The sequence below is a fragment of the Thunnus albacares genome, chromosome 14 (genome assembly GCF_914725855.1).
Source record: "Thunnus albacares chromosome 14, fThuAlb1.1, whole genome shotgun sequence".
Lineage (NCBI taxonomy): Eukaryota > Metazoa > Chordata > Actinopteri > Scombriformes > Scombridae > Thunnus > Thunnus albacares.
This window is the reverse complement of record NC_058119.1, coordinates 17,653,923-17,672,698: the sequence shown is the minus strand read 5'-3', so window position 1 is coordinate 17,672,698 and position 18,776 is coordinate 17,653,923. Positions and strand designations below refer to the sequence as shown.

General features: G+C 38.1%; 2 protein-coding genes across 3 annotated transcripts; one reads left to right on the top strand and one right to left on the bottom strand.

The window, feature by feature from the left end:
- Positions 1-922: 922 nt before the first annotated feature.
- On the top strand, positions 923-2,338 carry sfr1 (SWI5-dependent homologous recombination repair protein 1). Its single transcript, XM_044373349.1, has 3 exons — positions 923-1,341; positions 1,479-1,844; positions 1,949-2,338. Exons 1-3 carry the CDS (start codon positions 1,249-1,251, stop codon positions 2,135-2,137), a joined length of 648 nt encoding a protein of 215 aa, XP_044229284.1. The 5' UTR covers positions 923-1,248; the 3' UTR covers positions 2,138-2,338.
- On the bottom strand, positions 2,208-18,420 carry cfap43 (cilia and flagella associated protein 43). 2 transcript variants are annotated; one of them, XM_044373347.1, is made up of 38 exons: positions 18,310-18,420; positions 17,911-18,164; positions 17,672-17,768; positions 17,393-17,560; positions 16,921-17,071; positions 16,582-16,726; positions 16,379-16,461; positions 16,073-16,204; positions 15,819-15,935; positions 15,636-15,713; positions 15,376-15,524; positions 15,096-15,199; positions 14,311-14,460; positions 13,076-13,236; positions 12,706-12,870; positions 12,451-12,581; positions 12,059-12,224; positions 11,217-11,336; positions 10,543-10,620; positions 9,683-9,799; positions 9,498-9,602; positions 9,267-9,383; positions 8,602-8,802; positions 8,172-8,378; positions 7,878-7,964; positions 7,523-7,603; positions 6,817-6,945; positions 6,592-6,711; positions 6,312-6,419; positions 5,979-6,065; positions 5,807-5,895; positions 5,480-5,690; positions 5,009-5,121; positions 4,479-4,638; positions 4,040-4,204; positions 2,859-2,939; positions 2,619-2,772; positions 2,208-2,527 (listed from the first exon to the last, which is right to left on the bottom strand). In XM_044373347.1, exons 1-38 carry the CDS (start codon positions 18,336-18,338, stop codon positions 2,352-2,354), a joined length of 4,986 nt encoding a protein of 1,661 aa, XP_044229282.1. In that variant the 5' UTR covers positions 18,339-18,420; the 3' UTR covers positions 2,208-2,351. The 2 variants fall into 2 exon arrangements, with proteins under 2 accessions (XP_044229282.1, XP_044229283.1); XM_044373348.1 differs by having other exon boundaries at positions 11,217-11,327.
- Between the last annotated feature and the right edge of the window lie 356 nt (positions 18,421-18,776).

Genomic DNA, 18,776 nt, shown 5'->3' with positions numbered 1-18,776 from the left:
ACATGTGTGCACAAACATGACATTAGAGTTTATTTATGAGTGTTCACGATGTTTGATGACAGAGCTGGCACCTTCACACTGCAACATACTTCATCTATGTGGCAGTATTTCATGTCAACTTCATGCCAATTTAAAAGTATAAAAAGACAAAAAAAGGTTCTCTCCAGATTCAGAAGTAGTAATTATCTTCAATCATCAGACCTGCGAGATTCACCCTTACAAAATGTTAAAAATCCCCAATCCCTGGGGTGTGTTATATCAGACTGCCAAGTGTTCAAGTCTAGGCAGGGTTACCTTTACCACGCCTTTCTCCTCGCGGCTACACAAAGACAACATTAAAAATGTAGGATATAAGCACGAGTCTCAAAACAATCTAAAACAAATCAGCCTGAAGGACTTTAAATAAATCTTTTAATAGAGTATGAATCAACGGATGAGCAGTGGTGAATCACAATGTGACTCCTTGGTAACGAGGGTAACCAAGTAACAGAGCTTCAACACCGGACCTGTCAACAACCCTGAGAAAATGTTTCGCTTTTACTTCATTATATCAATTTCTGAATTTTGTGTATGATTATTATTATTATTGTTGTTGTTGTTGTTATTATTATTATTAATAGTAGTATTAGTATTAGTATTATTATCATTATACTGTTATATATCTGTTGCATTGTAATGAGCCGATTAATTTGGTGCCTGTTACAACTGTTGTGAAAAGCTGATAAAGTTTGTTTGTTTTTTTTCAGTCATAGGCGCCACTAAATTACTAATAACTCCACCAAAACAAGAAGTGAATGATGATGGAGACTTGTGGAAGTGATATTCGTTTTAGGCACGGCGAATAAAAAAGGAAATATTATCCTTTTGAATCGTGGTTTTACTCTTTAACCTTTTTAGCAGGAAACAACTACAGCTCCCATAATCCTTATCGGCAAGACGTCATCACATCCTGTCCAATCACTGGCTTTGGAGGTTTTCTTGAGCCGCAAAAATACGGAAAAACAAAGATTTTGTCAACGCTCTCACTGTTGTATATTTTAGTCGGTTTAAAGCGAGAAATGTGTTGTTTTTGTCTGTATTTATTACGAATTAGTTAATCGATACTTTTTCATGGATGTTCGCGTGAGTTGTCTTTCGAAGGCGTGGTTTTGTGTTTGTTGAAGTGAAAGTTATGTGACTACTAGCGAATTAACCAAATAATAGCGTTAATTTGGCCAATTTAGCTGCCCTAACGTTACGGTCTTGCCGATGGAGATCACGCCGAAGACAGAGAAGTTAATGTCGGTTTATTCTTCACCTTGTAATTCAGTGGAGTCTAGTCCCTGTGAATCCACAGAGAAGGTAAATTAACCACAAATAGCTTCCTATCCGGTATTTGATGTCTAACTCTATTGTTTTAGATAACATCACATGATATCTGTTATGCACTGTGGCTTATTTAACACATGTTCACGTTAAATTATCACCTATCCACACAGCGTCATCCAAAGCTGAGTGCCTCCCTGAGGGAGAGGCTGAAGAGATCAAGACGCTCCTTCACCTCGCCCTTCTCAGTGGCCAAACGCCTTTGTGTTGATGAGGAGGAGGAGGAGGAGGGGAAGGAGGAGGATGGTCAACAAGTTTCAGCAGATTCCCGGGAGACGGTTAATAACCCTCCACCGATCACCCAGAAGGTTGCTGTAAGCAGGAATGAAGCAAGATCAGGGAGCGAAAGGTTGTCTGGACCGATTCCTGAACCAACACATCCTCCATCAAAAGACTTTGTACAACAACTCAGCAGAGAAGTTAAAGACAAGAAAGAGACTCTGCGCAGACTCAAGATGGTTAAAATGTACAGAAGCAAGGTATCAGCCACTTTTCAAATGGTCTGGGTTGCTCCTAACAAGAACATAATGCCCTTTATTTTTGGAGTTTTTTTAATGACATATTCCCTGTCTTTCTCCTCTAGAATGATTTAACACAGCTCCAAACCTTGATTGACAAGTGGCGGAGTTGTGCTCAGGCTGCACTGTACGAGCTCCAGTCAGATGTCCCCGTAGACGGACGAAAGGCCAGCCTGTCAGAGCTTATTGACCTCTTTGGTTTGGATGACAGTATTCTGCACTTTGACCGCACAGAGGATGACTTCACTACCTAAATATGCTTTCAAACACACATATCAGTTGTACCGTCAGTACACAAAAAAATACTGCAGAGGAACAATCACATTTAAAATATATTGATATATATATTGTTTTATTTGTTGCTGCTATGTCGTTTATTTGACAGCTTAAGTTGTGGTTTCATGTTGAATTTACTTGTTCAGAGAAGTTTAAATAAAACCCTGTTGTTTGTTGTAGAGGAGGCTTTGTTCAGTTGTGTTTCAGCTGATCGAGTGATGGAAAGTTCTTCATCCTCAGACGCTCGACTTCTGCCGAGAGGAAGGCCAGTTCCTCTGCTTGTGCTCTGGCAATGTCCTTCAGCTTCCTCCTGTGAAGAATTTCCTGGTAGCGCTGCTCTGTTTTAGCAACCTGACTTTCCTCTGAAGCTAAAACACCAAAAAAGCCACATTATCAGTCAGAAGAAGCTAAAAAAAACCCTCTTTGCTATGTGTTGTATTAGAATTGAATTTTTTTTACCTGCTGCTTGATAGAGGTGTCTCATCTCTGCCACTGTCACCTGCATATCATGTATCTGCTGGTCTAAAACTGCATTCTTCTCTGCTTTCATTGCTGCCTGCCTGCTAAGCTGTTTAATCTTATTTTTGCGTATCTCCACGTCCTTTAGATGAGTCTGAAATTGGAGAATAATAAGCATATTACTCTCACACTGATTAAAAAGTACACATTGATGAGAACACATCATTACTTTTCTGTTACCTTCTCCTGGAACGCAATAGTTTTCTTCAAAGTGGAAACTTGCTTCGACACTCGACTGTCACGGTCTGTCTTGTTGAGATACTGGAAAGAAGGGAAAAGCTGACTTGTATGAGGCGACCACAGATAAAACTGTCTTAACAATGTTTTCTGTCACTCTTGGTTACAGATCTCACTACAGTAGTGGTAAAAATACTTCATTATAAAATGTACAGGATCACTCAGGATGCCCTTGTTTATATTTAAACTTTTCTCTCTCAAAGTGTCGGAGTCCTAAACAATGACAGGAAGCAGTATGCCACGCCACAGCAGAGCTACCTGAATCTTTTGCCAAAGTAAACTGGCACTCGTGCCTGGAAACGTGATTTGTTTGTGCCATGCTCATTGACTTGTCAAAAATAAGATGATGGGATGACTCATTTGATCATGCACTGTTAGTCAACCAGCACCGCCCTGTATTTTTTTATGCCATTAACTCACCAGATTTCTTCTTGTGTTATAATCTGTATGGAGGGTTTAACCAGGAGCAAAGTATCCTCCTGTTACGTTTTGTGGTCTGTATTTGATTGAACTGCCTGTTCAAGCATGTAGATTTACATTTGCTGCCAAGTGAAGCAGAATAGCTTTTCTGTTTTCCCAGAATTTTAAATCATTTCATGAACATGGCTGTGATGTTAAAAAAGGACCAAAAAAAAGCAGAGAAAGTATATGTATAGTTTCTAACAGTCTCCACTTATTGAATAACTGTTTTAAAACAAACAAAAAATAACATTGGGTTCTCACATGTACATACTGTGTGTCTGTGATGACAAAAGAACAATGGGAACAATTATCTGCTCGCACATCTGATGCTGCCAAAACCAAAATACCTGTCTTTATATCGCTGACTGAGGTTTGGTCAGAAATGCTTACAGGGTTAACTTTTTCACGTTGAGTACAAAGCTTTCATTGCCATTTCAAGCAGACGCTTAACTTTGAAAACTTGACATGATGCATGGTATGTAATTAGTATGTTAGAATTACATGCAGGGTAACATCAATTCACTATCCAGCAGCCATTATTACAGCTCGGAAAGTGTTATTTAGAGCTCATCTCCTCATTAAGGGCAAGTCAGTGTTTGACATTCAGGTTCATGAGAAAGTCAAATATTTTGATGTTTTAGGAGTGTAATTACTACACTTACCTCCTTTTGGTCCTCAGAGAGTCGTAACATCTGGATGTCTCGGGCTTTGTTTTTAAGGTCCTCTATCTGCATCCTCCTCATCTTGTTTTCCCACTCCAGCTGGATGATGCCCTTACGTAAGTCTTTGGTCTCCACCATGGCAGCTATCTTCTGCTCTCCAAGTGTCTGATCATACAAATAATCATTTTACAGACACAGACATTTTCCCATATCCAATATATTTGACCGCTGCTGAAATGTGACACATTTTCTCACCTTTTGTCAAGCAGAAAATAGTTTGTTATTGTACTTATATTGTGATTAATTAATTAAGCACTCAGCATGTGTAATTATGATCCCCTGAGTGTTTTCTATATAGATCCATCACAAAAATACACATCCTTATTTACCAGAGTCTGTTGCAATACGAATCTGTGTGTGTCTGGTGGTATAAACTGACCCTGATGGTGCTGTTGAGGTCTTCTACCACACTCCTGTGGAGAAGTACTGAGTCACTGTAATCAGGAGTAAAGCCTGTGGTAGAAACCTCCACCTGGCCCTGTTTGAGTAGGACCTGGACCATGATGTCGGTCAGGAAACGGTGCTTTTCCTTATGCAGACTAGAAGGGAGCAGAGCAACAAAAACCACTGGAGGACCTGACTTCCATAGAGAAATAGAATACAAATCTAAACATTAACATTATATAAAAAAAATAAATATTAAAATATTTACTTTTACCTTTATTAAATTTTTATTGTTTTCAATGTTGCGCAGTAGTTACTGTATGTAGTACAAGTACAAGTATTTGTTCAGTGTCAAAGGTTACAAGGGTTGAGATGGAACTGTGTCAAATCCATCAGTTTTAAGAATAAATTTAAGACATGCAGCTATAAGAGGATGCCTGCAGTATTTTATGTGAGTAGAGAAGAATACAAAAATTCAATTAGAATTCCTTATAATCAGAATGAACGACAACATCACAGTCATACCTTTCAAGTTCGTCAGTGAGATTTCTGATTTCCTGTTGAGCAGCCTTATCCTCGTCTCTCCTCTTTTGTAGGAACGCCTGCATCTCAGCAAGAGCCAAAGCTTTTACTCTCACCTGCAAAGGAAATGTCTAACAGTGACTGAACTACAGATACAAATACAGAAGATAATACATACAAACACAAAATCTATATTTGGTAAAGTTTTCTGAATCCGTTTCATAGGTGGGTCGGACTGAGCATTACAGTAGTTGTGTATTGTAAGAGAGAAACAGAGAAGCAACATTTATAAATTGGAAAGGCCTTGTTTAGAAATGCAGTTAGAAGTCTCGTAAATCGAATCTGTGTGCATGCTAATTACATACTTGTATTGTGAAATGCGTATGTGTACTTTGGTGGTCTAGTTCTATGAAACTGGGACTAGCAGTGTTCCTCTGGTTTTCCAGTCTTTACCCGTCCATGTCCTCATATTACCTTTTGCTCACTCTCTACTTTTGTTCTGCGGACAAGACAAAACCTCTCCCAGATCACCGGGTTCAACCCTTCTGGCATATTCTCTTGAGCATCCAGCTCCTCCATGGCCATCATCATTTTTCCGAGCCCATCGGGTGCCAGAGAACCACACAGACTCTGCTCTTTAAATGGGTTTTGGTTGTTGTCGATCTGGGTCCTCATCTTTTGAACCCTGAGGCATAAAAAACCCTGATCACAACGCAGCTTTGCCTGCAGCAACTGCTGAATAATTTACAACTTCTAGTCATATAAAATCATGCAATTTTATACATTGTAAGTATGACAAACCTGGGTCTACGCTTGAATAGTCTATACAGATGATCAACAACATGTCTTGGTACATCAAAGAACTCCTTCCTGAATTCTTTGTCAAGAACCTTGGGAGACATGAATGATATATTATATTATGGGCTCAGACATTTACTGTCAGAAGGATTTCAGTATTTACCAGCAGACTTACTTTATCCTCAGCTAAAACGCTGTCATAGGTCTCGTGAAACAATTCTACTTCCTTTTCATGTTTCTTCACCTCTTCCTCAATTTCATCCTGTAAGAGAAATACATGTTGACCAGATGAAAGTAGAACGAACGGGAATTAGTGACTAGCAGTCTTGATGCCAAAGAAATTAGCATACCGCACAGGTTAGCTCTTGCAAAACACGCCTGAGTGATGGGAAGGTGTTATACCAGAATTTGGAAAAAGATCAGTGCCATTCATTCCGGCTTTATATAACAGAATCTGAAGCTGGCAGCCATAAATTCATCCAGCATTATTGTGGGAGAGTTCTCTGACCTTGAATGCCAATGTTTTTTCAAGTCTGAGCTTGAGCTCCAGCTCTCGATTCCTCATCACCTCATCCATATGGACTGAATAAACAAGATAAGTAATCTTGAGCTCTTCCTGTTAAATACATCAGAAAAAAAATATTAAACAAGACGTTTACAAGATATCAAATCTCATAATTCATTATCTCATGTCTGCATTTATTGTCTTTATTATGAGTCTGTCACTAGTCATACATGCGGTACGTGTGTGTGTGTGTGTGTGTGTGTGTGTGTGTGTGTTGGCTCACCTGATATATAGCCATTTCACACTTAATTTTCTTCTCAAACAACTTTTTCAAAGTTTCATCAAACCTTTCAGTAGCTTCCTTAGAAGATGCCTGGAGCTTTTTCATTTCAGTTTCCAGTGACTGGAATTACAGTGTTCACAGATTATCTATATTGATCACTGATCAAATGTAATCCATATTTCTCGTTATAGCAAATCACAGGTGTGAATGCATTGACTGTAATACCTTTTTGTATTTCTCCTTCTCCGTACTCAGCTCTTTGCTTTTCTTTTCATACTCTTTGTGGACTTTTTTCTCCTCTTCACTCCAATGAATGTCAGGTTTGGTCAAAACAAACTCAGGCGGAGGTATTTCCTGCGGAGTAAATTCAATAGAAACTATGTGCCCTTCATGCTGATTTGTCTAATTCTACTGACACTGCCTAAAAAAAGAATTCAAGTAAAAAGAAAAACCCTTAGACATTATTTGTCTAAAGGAGGATAATTAACACTTTCCTGTGTCTGCATTAAGTAGTCAATTTTGGCTGCAGTGAGATGTAATGATTTGGATACGTCATGAGAACTGACAGCAGGAGGTAGGGAAGAATTTTCTCTCCCAGACATTTCAAAAATCTTTTTGTATAGATTGTATTAAAACTCAAAAACTACATATACATTTTCTGATTCAAGCCAACCTCAGCTTGACCTCCTCTCTAACATTTGTCTTCATTAACCTGGTTTCAATATTTAAATGGACGCAGCCTTGAAGTTATCTTATCAGGTGTGTAAAAAAAATATATTTTAAAGTGTCTATACATTAGTTAAAAAATTAAGTAGAGAATATTTCACTGTAAAAAGACTATTTCTACAATCTGGGATCAATCTTTTACAGTATTTAACCTTAACAAGCTATGACTTATAGCATTAACAAGAATTTGACCACATTGACCCACCATTTTTAAGAAACCCTCTTTTTTCACTTCAAGTACTCCATCCATCATGTCATCAAGAGCCCTTTCTCTGGAATTATCACCCTGAAGTAGAAAGAAAAAAAACGATCAATACAAGAGAGCTGAACTACTTTTTATTTTTGATTTATGACAGCACTGTATACTGTATATCATTAAGACATGATACATTAACATAATTGACAGCATTTCTTTTTAACAAAGGACCATTGAATTTACTATTGCTGCTGTCAATGTTAATTATGGATGTAGGAATTGCATATCGAAGAATTTGAAGAATTTGGAAATAATGACAAACAAGTGTTGGAAAAACAAAAACACATTTATCATGGCGGCATACCTTGGCAGCCAAACGTCTTTGCTCTTCCAACTTCTTCATCTCCTCCTTCTTTTTCTGTTCTGGAGTGAGGTACTTTTCTACTTTTATCTGAAGTGGGTAGAAGGCACATACAGTGTCTTTGCTTGTTAATAGTGAAAAAAATTTGTATCATGATATACACTTAACATTTCACATTTTGTAAAAAAAAAAAAAAAAAAACCCAGACAACCACTTAGTTCAATGTGTAAGCTTTGTTTGTTCAACTCTACACAATCTTTGTCAACTGTTTAGATGTTTTATGAGGCGGTCAGTAACCTCAGAGTCATCCACAGTGAACAGCCTCTCTGGCCACTCGCTGACGTCCAGGCTGGGCTCCCAAAGCTTCTCGTTCATTTCCAGCTCTGCTATGATCTCCCTGATTTGCCTGTTCCTGTCTCTAATACGGCTGAGCTCCTGCACCTTTTGCCTGTGCACGGCGTCGAACTCAGTGTTGAAAGCTGTCTTGACTCGATAAATCATGTCCTGCATTTGGAATTGAGAGAGAAAATAAAATATGATTTATGATCATGATTACAATATCTGTGAACTGTATAATCAGCTGTCAGCTAGTTTATAAAAAACACTTTTTAAAAACACACTTATTTGTATTAATTTTCATTCACTTTATTCATTCATTCACTCATTTTCTTTATGTTTACACTGTTGGTGAGATTTATATTTTTTTGTTTTTGGGACAGGTTCCCACCTGGAGCAGAATTATCTGGTTGATCTTCTGTTCTGTGGTTTGCAGGCTGAACTGATCATAGAGGTAGGGATTTGAACATCCTAACTGAGTGGAGTAACTGCCTGTTACAGCAACACTCTCTGACTCATGGCCTTCCTCCCCCGGCTCTTGCTCTTTCACGCTGGTCGTGTTGGAATTTTTCTCTGGGCTGATCTGCTGTAGCTGAAAGGTGGGGACAAACACTTTGAATGAGAGGGCTGAAATAAACATTGGGGACTGAATCTGTGGCCATAAGATTATAAACTTTATCCTGAGAATATTGCAGTGAAGGGAACCATCATAACAACTCTTTCTTGGCCACACAGCATAAATCTAGAAACATTTCAACACTGGTGGACTGGCACTTAGTCAAGCATTTTAAAAAGTTACAACAGTGAAAGGTCAGCATAGGACTGTGAATCAAAGCATTGAAATATTTTCCAGCTGTAAACTTGTGTTGACTTCAGTGGTTTTGCCATAAAATGTACTCTCAGGGAGTAAAAACCAATATACAGAAGTTGTTTGAAGCTTTTGGAAAATGTAGAATCTAGATTTGTTGTTTGTCATGACTACATGCTGCATTTCCGTTTCACATTAGAAACTGTAAACATATGATCTAATCTGTTCCATTCACCAGTGTTTCTTACAGTGCAGGCAGCCTTTTCCATCGTCCTCATTATCTCAACCCTATGCAAATCCTCCAACTCTTTTTCAGATCGCTCTTTCAACAGGTAGTTCTTCACCTCATGTTCAGAGTGAAAGGCCTGAGGTAGACAGTCAGAAATGATTTAGAAAAAAATATTTACAGATCATAACATGCTCTTAAAATTATAATGATAATGAAAAAAATATAGCATCATCAAACTGAGCCATCTTACCTTAATAGCTCTGCCTTTGACCTTCATTGAATCCCAGCATTCTCTCTTCAGGACATCACGGAGGTAACATTTCTCTAGAATTTCCAACTCGATTTCATTTCTCACCTACAATCAAGGATCACAACCATAATGACCTCAACACAAAATTAAAGACTCATTGCATTCATTTTGTGGGTGTGCATTACTTTGCTAACTTCCTGCTCCGCCATGGCATCCAGTCTTTTCTGCTCCTCAACATCCAGGTTGAACTCCTGTAGTTCGATTTCTGGAGCTTTCTCATTTTCACGGATCATCTCCTGGATCTGATGGTAAAGAGAACACAGTTTAGTCCTCATATTGTTTGTTAGACAAACTTTTGTGAACTTTTTAAAACTTTTCTGCAACTTGTTTTGTAATTTTGCTATTTTATCTGTTGTAGTTTTAATATCATTACATGCAGGCCTTAGCTACAGTTCAAAATTAAATTACTTCAAAATTACTCAAAATCAAACATGTTACCTTAACTTCAAGCATACAATGTGCTAGAAATAGAAATAAAACTATAAATTAAAGGTTATTTAAAATGAGTGCGAAATGTTTTTGAGATAGATCAGTGATGCTTTGAACCACCATTGGACTACTGCTGTTTCAGTGCCTAAGTTGTGAATTTTGACATAGTTAACAAAGCATGGCTTCATAGTTTTGTTTTTATTCATTCACATATTTATTATCAGTATTCAACATACAGTTTTATCTCTGTGTTTAACTGTTTTTGTTTGTTTTTTCTTTAATTTATTTTGTGTGTGTTGCCCTGAGTTGTGAGCTGATGTATAATAGTAAACAGTGATAAGTGTTATTGATTTGAATAGCACTTAAGCAGTGTGAAGTGTGTTTAATGATACAGTATTTGTGCTTACATGCACTGTGGGATGTCGTTTTGTCAGCAAGTTTTATATTTGTCATGATACTGATGCTGCTCAAGAACCTTTGAAATAAAGTATTTTTGAGCTCATGGCAAGTGTCTTTGTAGGTTACAATTTTAAAAAATGTAATAAATGTCACTTACAATATCACGCATCTCTTTCATTCTTTTCCTCAAGTTTTTCTTTGTCTCAGAATATTGCTGGTTGTCTTCTTCTACAGCCTGTTTAATGTATACACAATATAAACAAATGAGATTTCAATTGAACTTCAATTATGTATTATAGCAGTTAAATAATTAAAAACACAACACTTCACCACTCAACATATTTTAGCTAAATTCAAACAGCAGCCCTCACAGAACACGTGAATCAAAATAGAAAGCATGCTGCAGCATAAAAGCTATCTAGAAAGCACCTCTGCCCATTTCCTATGTGTGATTGTCTATCAGGTGTAAAAATCAAAATCCAAAAACTGCCACACCTTCATAATCAGTTTATCGTTATCAAGATTTGTCAGGTGATAAAGTACTGAAAATTTTCTTTAGAAATGCTTATCAGCGTCATAGCCCTTTAGTACTTGCTAAGATGTTGAAGAGGTTGACACTATAACGAGTCATAATAAATAAAACTGCTGTGCAGGAAAATCTGAGCCAAAAGAAACACAGCTGTTTTTTGAGTAAGATATTACACACAGGTGCAAAGGGCACATTTGTAATCCCCCACCTGCAACGTTGTTGAGACATAAGAGAAGTATCTAAACATGGTTAACAATATCTAATTGTATGTCACCACCAATTATAGTATATTAGTCACTGACCGCCTCCTGTCTACTTTCCAGCCAGGTGGAGTGTGAACGTGGAGCTGACAGCAGGCTGTTATAACTCTCATCCTGCTCTGTCACATCCACAGTCGTTGTTCTACCACTGATCTGCAAAGCCTTAACATATAAAAATAATGAACATATATAGATAAATAAAATAATCTGCTTTGACATAATGCTAAAATAAGTTAATGCTCAAATTAGTAATGTAAAAGACAATAAATGCCATACTGTGTATATATATATATATATATATATATATACACACACATATAATGTTATCTATACCAGATTTATATCACAGCGCCCTAAATGAGAACACAAAATGTTGATTCATGTTTGATTAGTGAAACAGCTCTGAAACTAGTTCTTACAAGCAATTTACATTTGTCATTTTATTCCTCACCCTTTCCTCATCTATACCAACATAACCTCTACAGACAGTATTATTATAATAAGTCTTACATATAAAGACACCTTCATACACAGCTACAAATTTTTAGGTACCTCTAGCTAAAGTTAATGCAGTCTTAAACTACAGTCCTGCAATAAATCCCACCGTCTTAAAGATTATAAATTTCAAGTGAGGAATGTTCAGATAATATTAGAGGTGTTGATTCAACTGATTGTTTTGGAGTTTCTAGTTTGTGGTGCTGTTGAATTGTATAGCTCTATACTGAGAGGTATTTCTAATACTTTTTCATAAAAACTCTCATTAAAACTCTGATGCATTTATTTCAACATATGAAGATCAGCATTTCAGATTAGCAGCACAGTTTGTACACTATTATATAGCAGTAATTTACTGCTAAAACAGAATTGAATAGATTATTGTTTACCTCACTTTCCTCTGTTTTTTCAGTGCTAGCAGGAGACTCTCGGCCCCACTCAGGCAAGTCAATGAGGACTTTGTTCTCTTTAATGAATATCCTCTTCAAGAAATAACCCATAGACTGGCTATACTGAGTGGCGTTGTGCACCTTATCAGCATCCAAACTTTTAATCCTGTATGGCGCCATGGAAAAAACATACACAGACACACAGAATAAGACAGCGGATATATGAATTTCTTATGGAAGTTGATCCATAAATCCACACTATCTTTTAAAAACATGCAATGCTGTGCTATGCTATATCAAACTGCAATTGACATCACTACTGAGAACAACAGTTCCCTCTACTGTTCACAGCTGTGCCACATGTAAACATGACAGACTGCTTGCTGCTTTACCTGAGATTAATGCACACAAGAGAGCCATCATTAAAGCCAGCAGTGAGGAGTGTCTGGCTGTCTGCGGAAAACGACACACTCCGAACTCCACCAAGGCGGTAGGAATGACACTGTAGCTCAATGTACTGCTCCTGCAGATGCAGCAACAGCATTGTAAAACACACCACAAACAATAACAAGATCACTTATACACTTACACTTATAAGCAAAAAAAATGAATAAGAATTAAAATAAAAAAATAAAGTAAGCTCCTACAATGGAGGCGGTTTCTCGGATATGCAGGAGGCCATCTTGGCCCACAGAAGCCAGCCATGACTGGTGAGGAGAAAGCACGAGTGAGGCAGGGCCCAGAGGATGGCCCTTCACTTCCTGCTCTGGTTTCAGCTGGACCACCTGATGACTGGAAACGCTATCTGTGTCCTGAGAGGATGAAGCAGGGAGTGGGTGTTACTACACAGATTAGGAACACATACCTGAGAACACTGTTTTTATTAAATTTTGGAACGTTTTACAATACAAAAAATCACAATGATGCTTTGCAGTAATTTCTCTGTAAGTATATTTCATGCGGATGAACACAGAGAATAAGGATCATGAGAATGTGTCACATTAGGATCTAGCAAACCTGGGGAAGCTGAAATCGCTGAAGAGTTTTCCTCCTGTGGCAATAAGCGAAGACCTCACCGACTCCCAGAACACAGGATTTAAGTGGATGAGGAACTTCGTATTGGGACACTTTCAGGATGTGATTAGACAGACAACCATGTCTGTCTACACAATCTGGACCTGGAGGTCAGTAGAGGCACATGTAGCAGGAAGTAAATAAATAAGTGATTAGAAACAGTCAGACTATCTATAGTGACATCTATTATAAGGGGCCTGCTAAACATGCATCTTCACATTTACAATAAGACTGAGGAGTTCTAAAGCAGTTGATCTTAGTACTTTTGTTTGGAGAGTAAAAGTGCTTTATCGGCTTGAGCATACATACACATTGCAGTCATTTTTTAAGTCTCAACTTGAAACTGTGGCCACACCCTTGACTTCGTGTTTGCACTTTCCCTTTGCTCAACAGGCTTTTCCAGGCTTCTGTATAAGCAAAGTGTGTGATTTTGTAAACCTTTCAGTCATTTTTCTCTCCTTTTACCAGTGTTAGAGACAGCATGTCTAAACATTTGGATAAAATGTTCTATTGGATTCTATCAATGCGTTGCACTTGTATCTAGATATAGTTGCTCCTTTGGAAACTAAACTGAAGTCAAGCTCCCCAGGAATTTTGTGGAAATGGAAGTCCAGTAAACTGAAATTCTATCATTTACTGCTCACAGATTTATTAATATTAGGTAGCCATAAAGTAAAAGTCTACAGTATATGCCATTATTACTCTGTTGGTTTCTACCAACCAGCACAATCTTTGAATTTTGTTTCATATCATTAATCAACTTGTAAATTCATCCCAACCTCTTGGAGATGATTCTTTTTTTTTTTATATAAGACTTAACGTATCAGCACCAAAGTCACTCTTGCCATGTCTGAAGTAGAATTTCCTATCCTGTCTGAATTTGCTAAAGGTCAATATCACCACATCAAGTTTTGAATAATGTTTTGCACAAGACCCTCAAACCTAACCAAAAAGACTGTTAAGAGTGGAAATAGGAGCCACTGGCCCAAATCTGCTCACTATTATTAATAGTTCTATTTCCTCTGGATGTGTACCAAATCATTTTAAATGGCTTCCCGTAATTCCCTTAATTTAAAAAAAATCTAGAGAATAAGTAGAATAAGAGCCAACAGAGGTACTAAATGTCAACAGTGTTCTTGAGTGTCTCAATGACTAAATCTACTCCATCAGTGCTTTACCTGCAAGGTCCTTTGCAGGCAGAGTGAGCAGGATGAGCAGGCTACCATCATGGTTTTTGCTTTCTTGTCCAGTGCACAGTGCAAGAACATTCACCTGCTCAAGGTCCCTGATGCACTGAGTGGACAGGGACAAAACTGGCCCAGGAACAACTGGAAGAGAAAAGCAAATGACACAAGAATGCAGGTGAGCTTGACCTTGCTCTATCTTAAAATATTCATACATTAGTGCTTGAGTGCGGGAATTTTGTCTCCCCCTTCTGGCAGTGAGAGTAAAGGGGGGGGCGCACGGCTGTGATTGTCTGACACAGGCATGTTGCACGCTCTCATGTGCACCCAGAATGACAGGCACACACAGAGGGCTGGTAAAAACTGATATGTTTTGATGATCCACTGGCCCACTGGGATTTGTATGTACAATGACCAGTACACCACTGGTCGTAACCTACTGTTGAGGCTGTAAAATGGTGGATAAATTATTTTGGGCGTCACACAACCCCCACGAGTGACTCATTTCACATCAGAATTTGATCCATTTGGTCTGATAACATTTGGGAAGTCTAGAAAAACCGCAAGATTAACAGCCGAACAGCCAGCGTCAGACTGTCGCCCCCAACGTGAGATTTAAAGATTTAAAGAGTGAAATACAGAGAGATTTATCTGGAGGTGATAGGCTTAAACAGCATTGTGGGAACTCGTTTGGCAAGGGCTTGAATGTAACTGATATTCATTTATATGTAAAAGTTCTGCACTGCAGGTTTGATTGTGCCACAGCACTGGGTATCTACCTGTGTATCCAATGACTGAAAATCTCTTTGATGGCTTTGCATCAAGCACATAGATATGTGAATCTGAGGCACCGGTGAGAAGGTAGTGTCCTTCTTGATCAAAACTGTAAAAGCAAAAACACATAGTCCACATACACACATTTACATTTTAATTTGCTTTCCTGACCAGAATTGGGAGAGATAACTCCCTCTACTTCATAAATATTTTAATGACATACTTTGTCATATGCACAGTGTTAAACTGAAATTCTACGGTATTGGAGTCATGGAGGATACTTGCACTAGGTGATCCACAGGCCTGTGATAAAGATGAACCTGGTGTACCAGACGAGGCTGCTGCTCCCTGTTCAGGTCAATGAACAGGACATTTCCTGACGCTGTTCCTACAGCTGCATATTGTGCAATAGGACAGCAGGCCAGACTTGTCACCTAAACAGACACATGAATTTAAACATAGGTCATTTTCACATGCTTAGGGATCACATGTATCAATGTGGCACCACTGATGTGTTCTCTATATTCATATGTTGTGACTCTGACCTCAGCTTGAAGCAACAAGGAACTGAGGCAAAAGCCATCTGCGGACCATAGCTGCAGTTCTCCGGACTCCCTCACTGACTGCAACCAGCATTACAAACATAAGCATTATTGTCACTTAAATTGACCTAAATTACAGATGCCAACACAAAGCACTGTGATTCTTGAGCAACACAATGATTTTACCACACTAATGTTCTTGTCAGATTGCAACAAAGCTGCTGCCATGAAGTTGCCACTGAGGACATCCAGGATCTTCACAATCTTTTCTGACCGGGTTGGATTCAACATATAGATCTGCCCCTAAAGAACAAGCAGTGTGTTATATTTTTGACTTTTTAAATATATATTTTCTCTATAATGCCATATGGTGTTATTTGATGGAATGTTATATGTCCTTATGAACACTAAGTCACACCATGGTACTTTTAAGTACTCACCATGTTGGAAGACAAAAGTAATGTTTCATAATCAGGGGAGTACGTGACAGTTGTGACAGGTCCTTCTAATTGCCATGTTTGTGTGACGCTAATCTGAGCCCCTTTTGTTTGCAAGCAGTGCACCACGTTCTCCTGTAAGACATAAGCATTTTAAATTATGTTTAAATTGGCTTAAATACAATTTTCTAATGACTTAAACTGCAAATCAGATCACTGATCAGCAGAAACTTTAATGTACCATACTCAGTAAATTCAGAGATAGGAACAAGTAAAAAAGCAGACACTAATGGGTTCATGGGATCATACCTTTCCTACAGCGATCAAACCATTTCTGTTAAGAGCTAAAGCTTGAAAGTTGCTTTGCTTGAGTTCAGGAATGGCATCAGCAGCTGAATAAGAATTAAACACAGATTAGTTCTAAAATGTACCAAATAAAATTAAGCAATACGTATTTGGAAGAGAACAAAAAGTCCCACAGAATTTTTAATCTACCACATCCCAGTGTTTACTTGTGGGATTGAAGAGGACTGAGACAGAGAGCCTCTCTGGGTCCACAAGCAACAGAAAGCCTTCCTTACAGCCCACATAAAGCTCTGATGTGGCAGTCCAGCAGATGGCAGCAGGAGTTAGTCTGGCTTTGGTGCAGAGGTTAGTCTGTGTAAACACATGTGGAGTTGAGTAGCAGTTTACATGCTGTTTTAAGTGTGTGTGCCCGACAAAAAAATTGTTTCCCCAACAAACAGACTCATAGATCTATCATAGCTACATTATAAAAAAAAAAACATATTAATTGATGGAGGTGTATTTATTTTTTAAGTATTAGTATGTAAGTGACAGTGGGACAATACCACAATGCTTTCTGCTTTGTCTCCCCTGAGTCCTATGATGGCTGATGGAGGCATCTCTGGACCAAAATAGGTGAATTGCTTGCTGACAGTATGAGAGGTAGGCCACAATCTCTCAACAAAGGAACCATCAGTTGCTGGAAGCTCTATCACACTGGAACACCAAATATATTATATGAATGTACATACCGTAATACTGTTTGAATCATATACATTTCAGACACATCAGTGCTTGATTATGAACTCTTTCTGCTGGTAAATACAGATCAACATGATTAGGATGCCACAGTCATAGTATCTACAGTATGTCCCACATGGGTTTTTCAGTCCTTGTTGTACCTGCTGCCAACTGAACATAAAGACATTATACTGGTGATGCAGTTTAGTGTATATGTTGAATAAGATAATTGCAAAGAAAATGTCAAGTCCATGTATTTGAATTTAAATTTCATGCTTATACAACTAGGTCTGCTACCTTGGTTTTAGGACGTGAAAGCCAGCACTCTTCTCAATATTCCAGACAGTGAGCGATGAAGTGCCCAAAGCACAAAGCTGGAGCCAATTCAGAGGGTTGAACACCAACGAAATTACATCTCGCCCAGCTTGTGTTTGCGTACAAAGTTGCTCAACATTTTCCCAGTTCCTGCATAACACAAGTCATGATTACAGTAACAGAGCTTGCTCAGCACAAATAAACATAATTGAAAATGTGTAGAACACAATATAAGCTAGTGTGTTTCTTTTAGTGGCTTACCACACAGTTATTGTGTGGTCTGGAAGAGAGGAACAGCAGCCCAAATAAGGACCACCATCACTTAATGTCAGAGATGTGTAGTCCAGTGGTGTAGTTCCTGCAAATAAATGTATTAGTGAATAAGAAGGTAACAAGATACATCTTACAATAAACTCACAGCAAAATCATAGCTAAAAAATCTATATATTTAACTAATTTTTGATATGAGCTGGAAGAAAATATCGCCTTACTTAGGTTACCTTTTAGCTCGTTTTTCAACTGAAGCTCGGGGAAAGAGTACACAAATATAGAGGGAGAGAGCTTTTGCTCAGAGAAAGCAAAAATCCCACTGTTGCCATTTGCTGTTAAGGCACCAATGCCTCTGCCAGGACTTTGAAGTACACTTTGCATTTTTGTTTCCAGGTTCAAGAAACAGATGTGACTCCCACATGTGTAGCATACTGTTTTATCGTCGACGAACTCGATATTCTTGTTTGTAAAGCCTTGTATCCACCTGGAGGGAGTAACGTAACGGTTAACAGCCAGATATTAACGCTAGCTAACTGCTATGTGCAGTTTTAACAAATGGTACATAATGATGCATATAAATTCTGCTAAAAGTGAAATAGAAAATAGGTTTATTTGTAGCGACGACATACCTTATTTCTAAACTTCCAATGTCATCCATTTTAAGATAAATAAAGCTACTCACAGTAAAAAAAAATTAACCTGTTTTTAAACGGACAAACGAACGAATGAGTCGTTGCGTATCCCTGGCAACCAGAAACTCTTAAGACCCGCCCCCCTCTTAATGTCATTGGTTGACCTTTCGCCAAGTTCGGGCTCATTGGCAGAGAGATGCTGTCTGTATTCAGCCTGTAGTGTAGCCATAGTAAAAATCCAAACTATTACTACTATGTAGTTTTTGTTATGTATAATAAAACAAAATTTAATATAAACTGATCCGTCCATTTTAATGAATTTATATTTATTAAAATGTGGTGATATCTGTGCATATAGAGCCCCGAAGGCCTCACATGAAGCTTCACTTTACATTCAGACAAACTAATGTGGCAGCAACAATTATTAGATTTCATCTGAGACTAACATTTATCTTCCAAAAGTA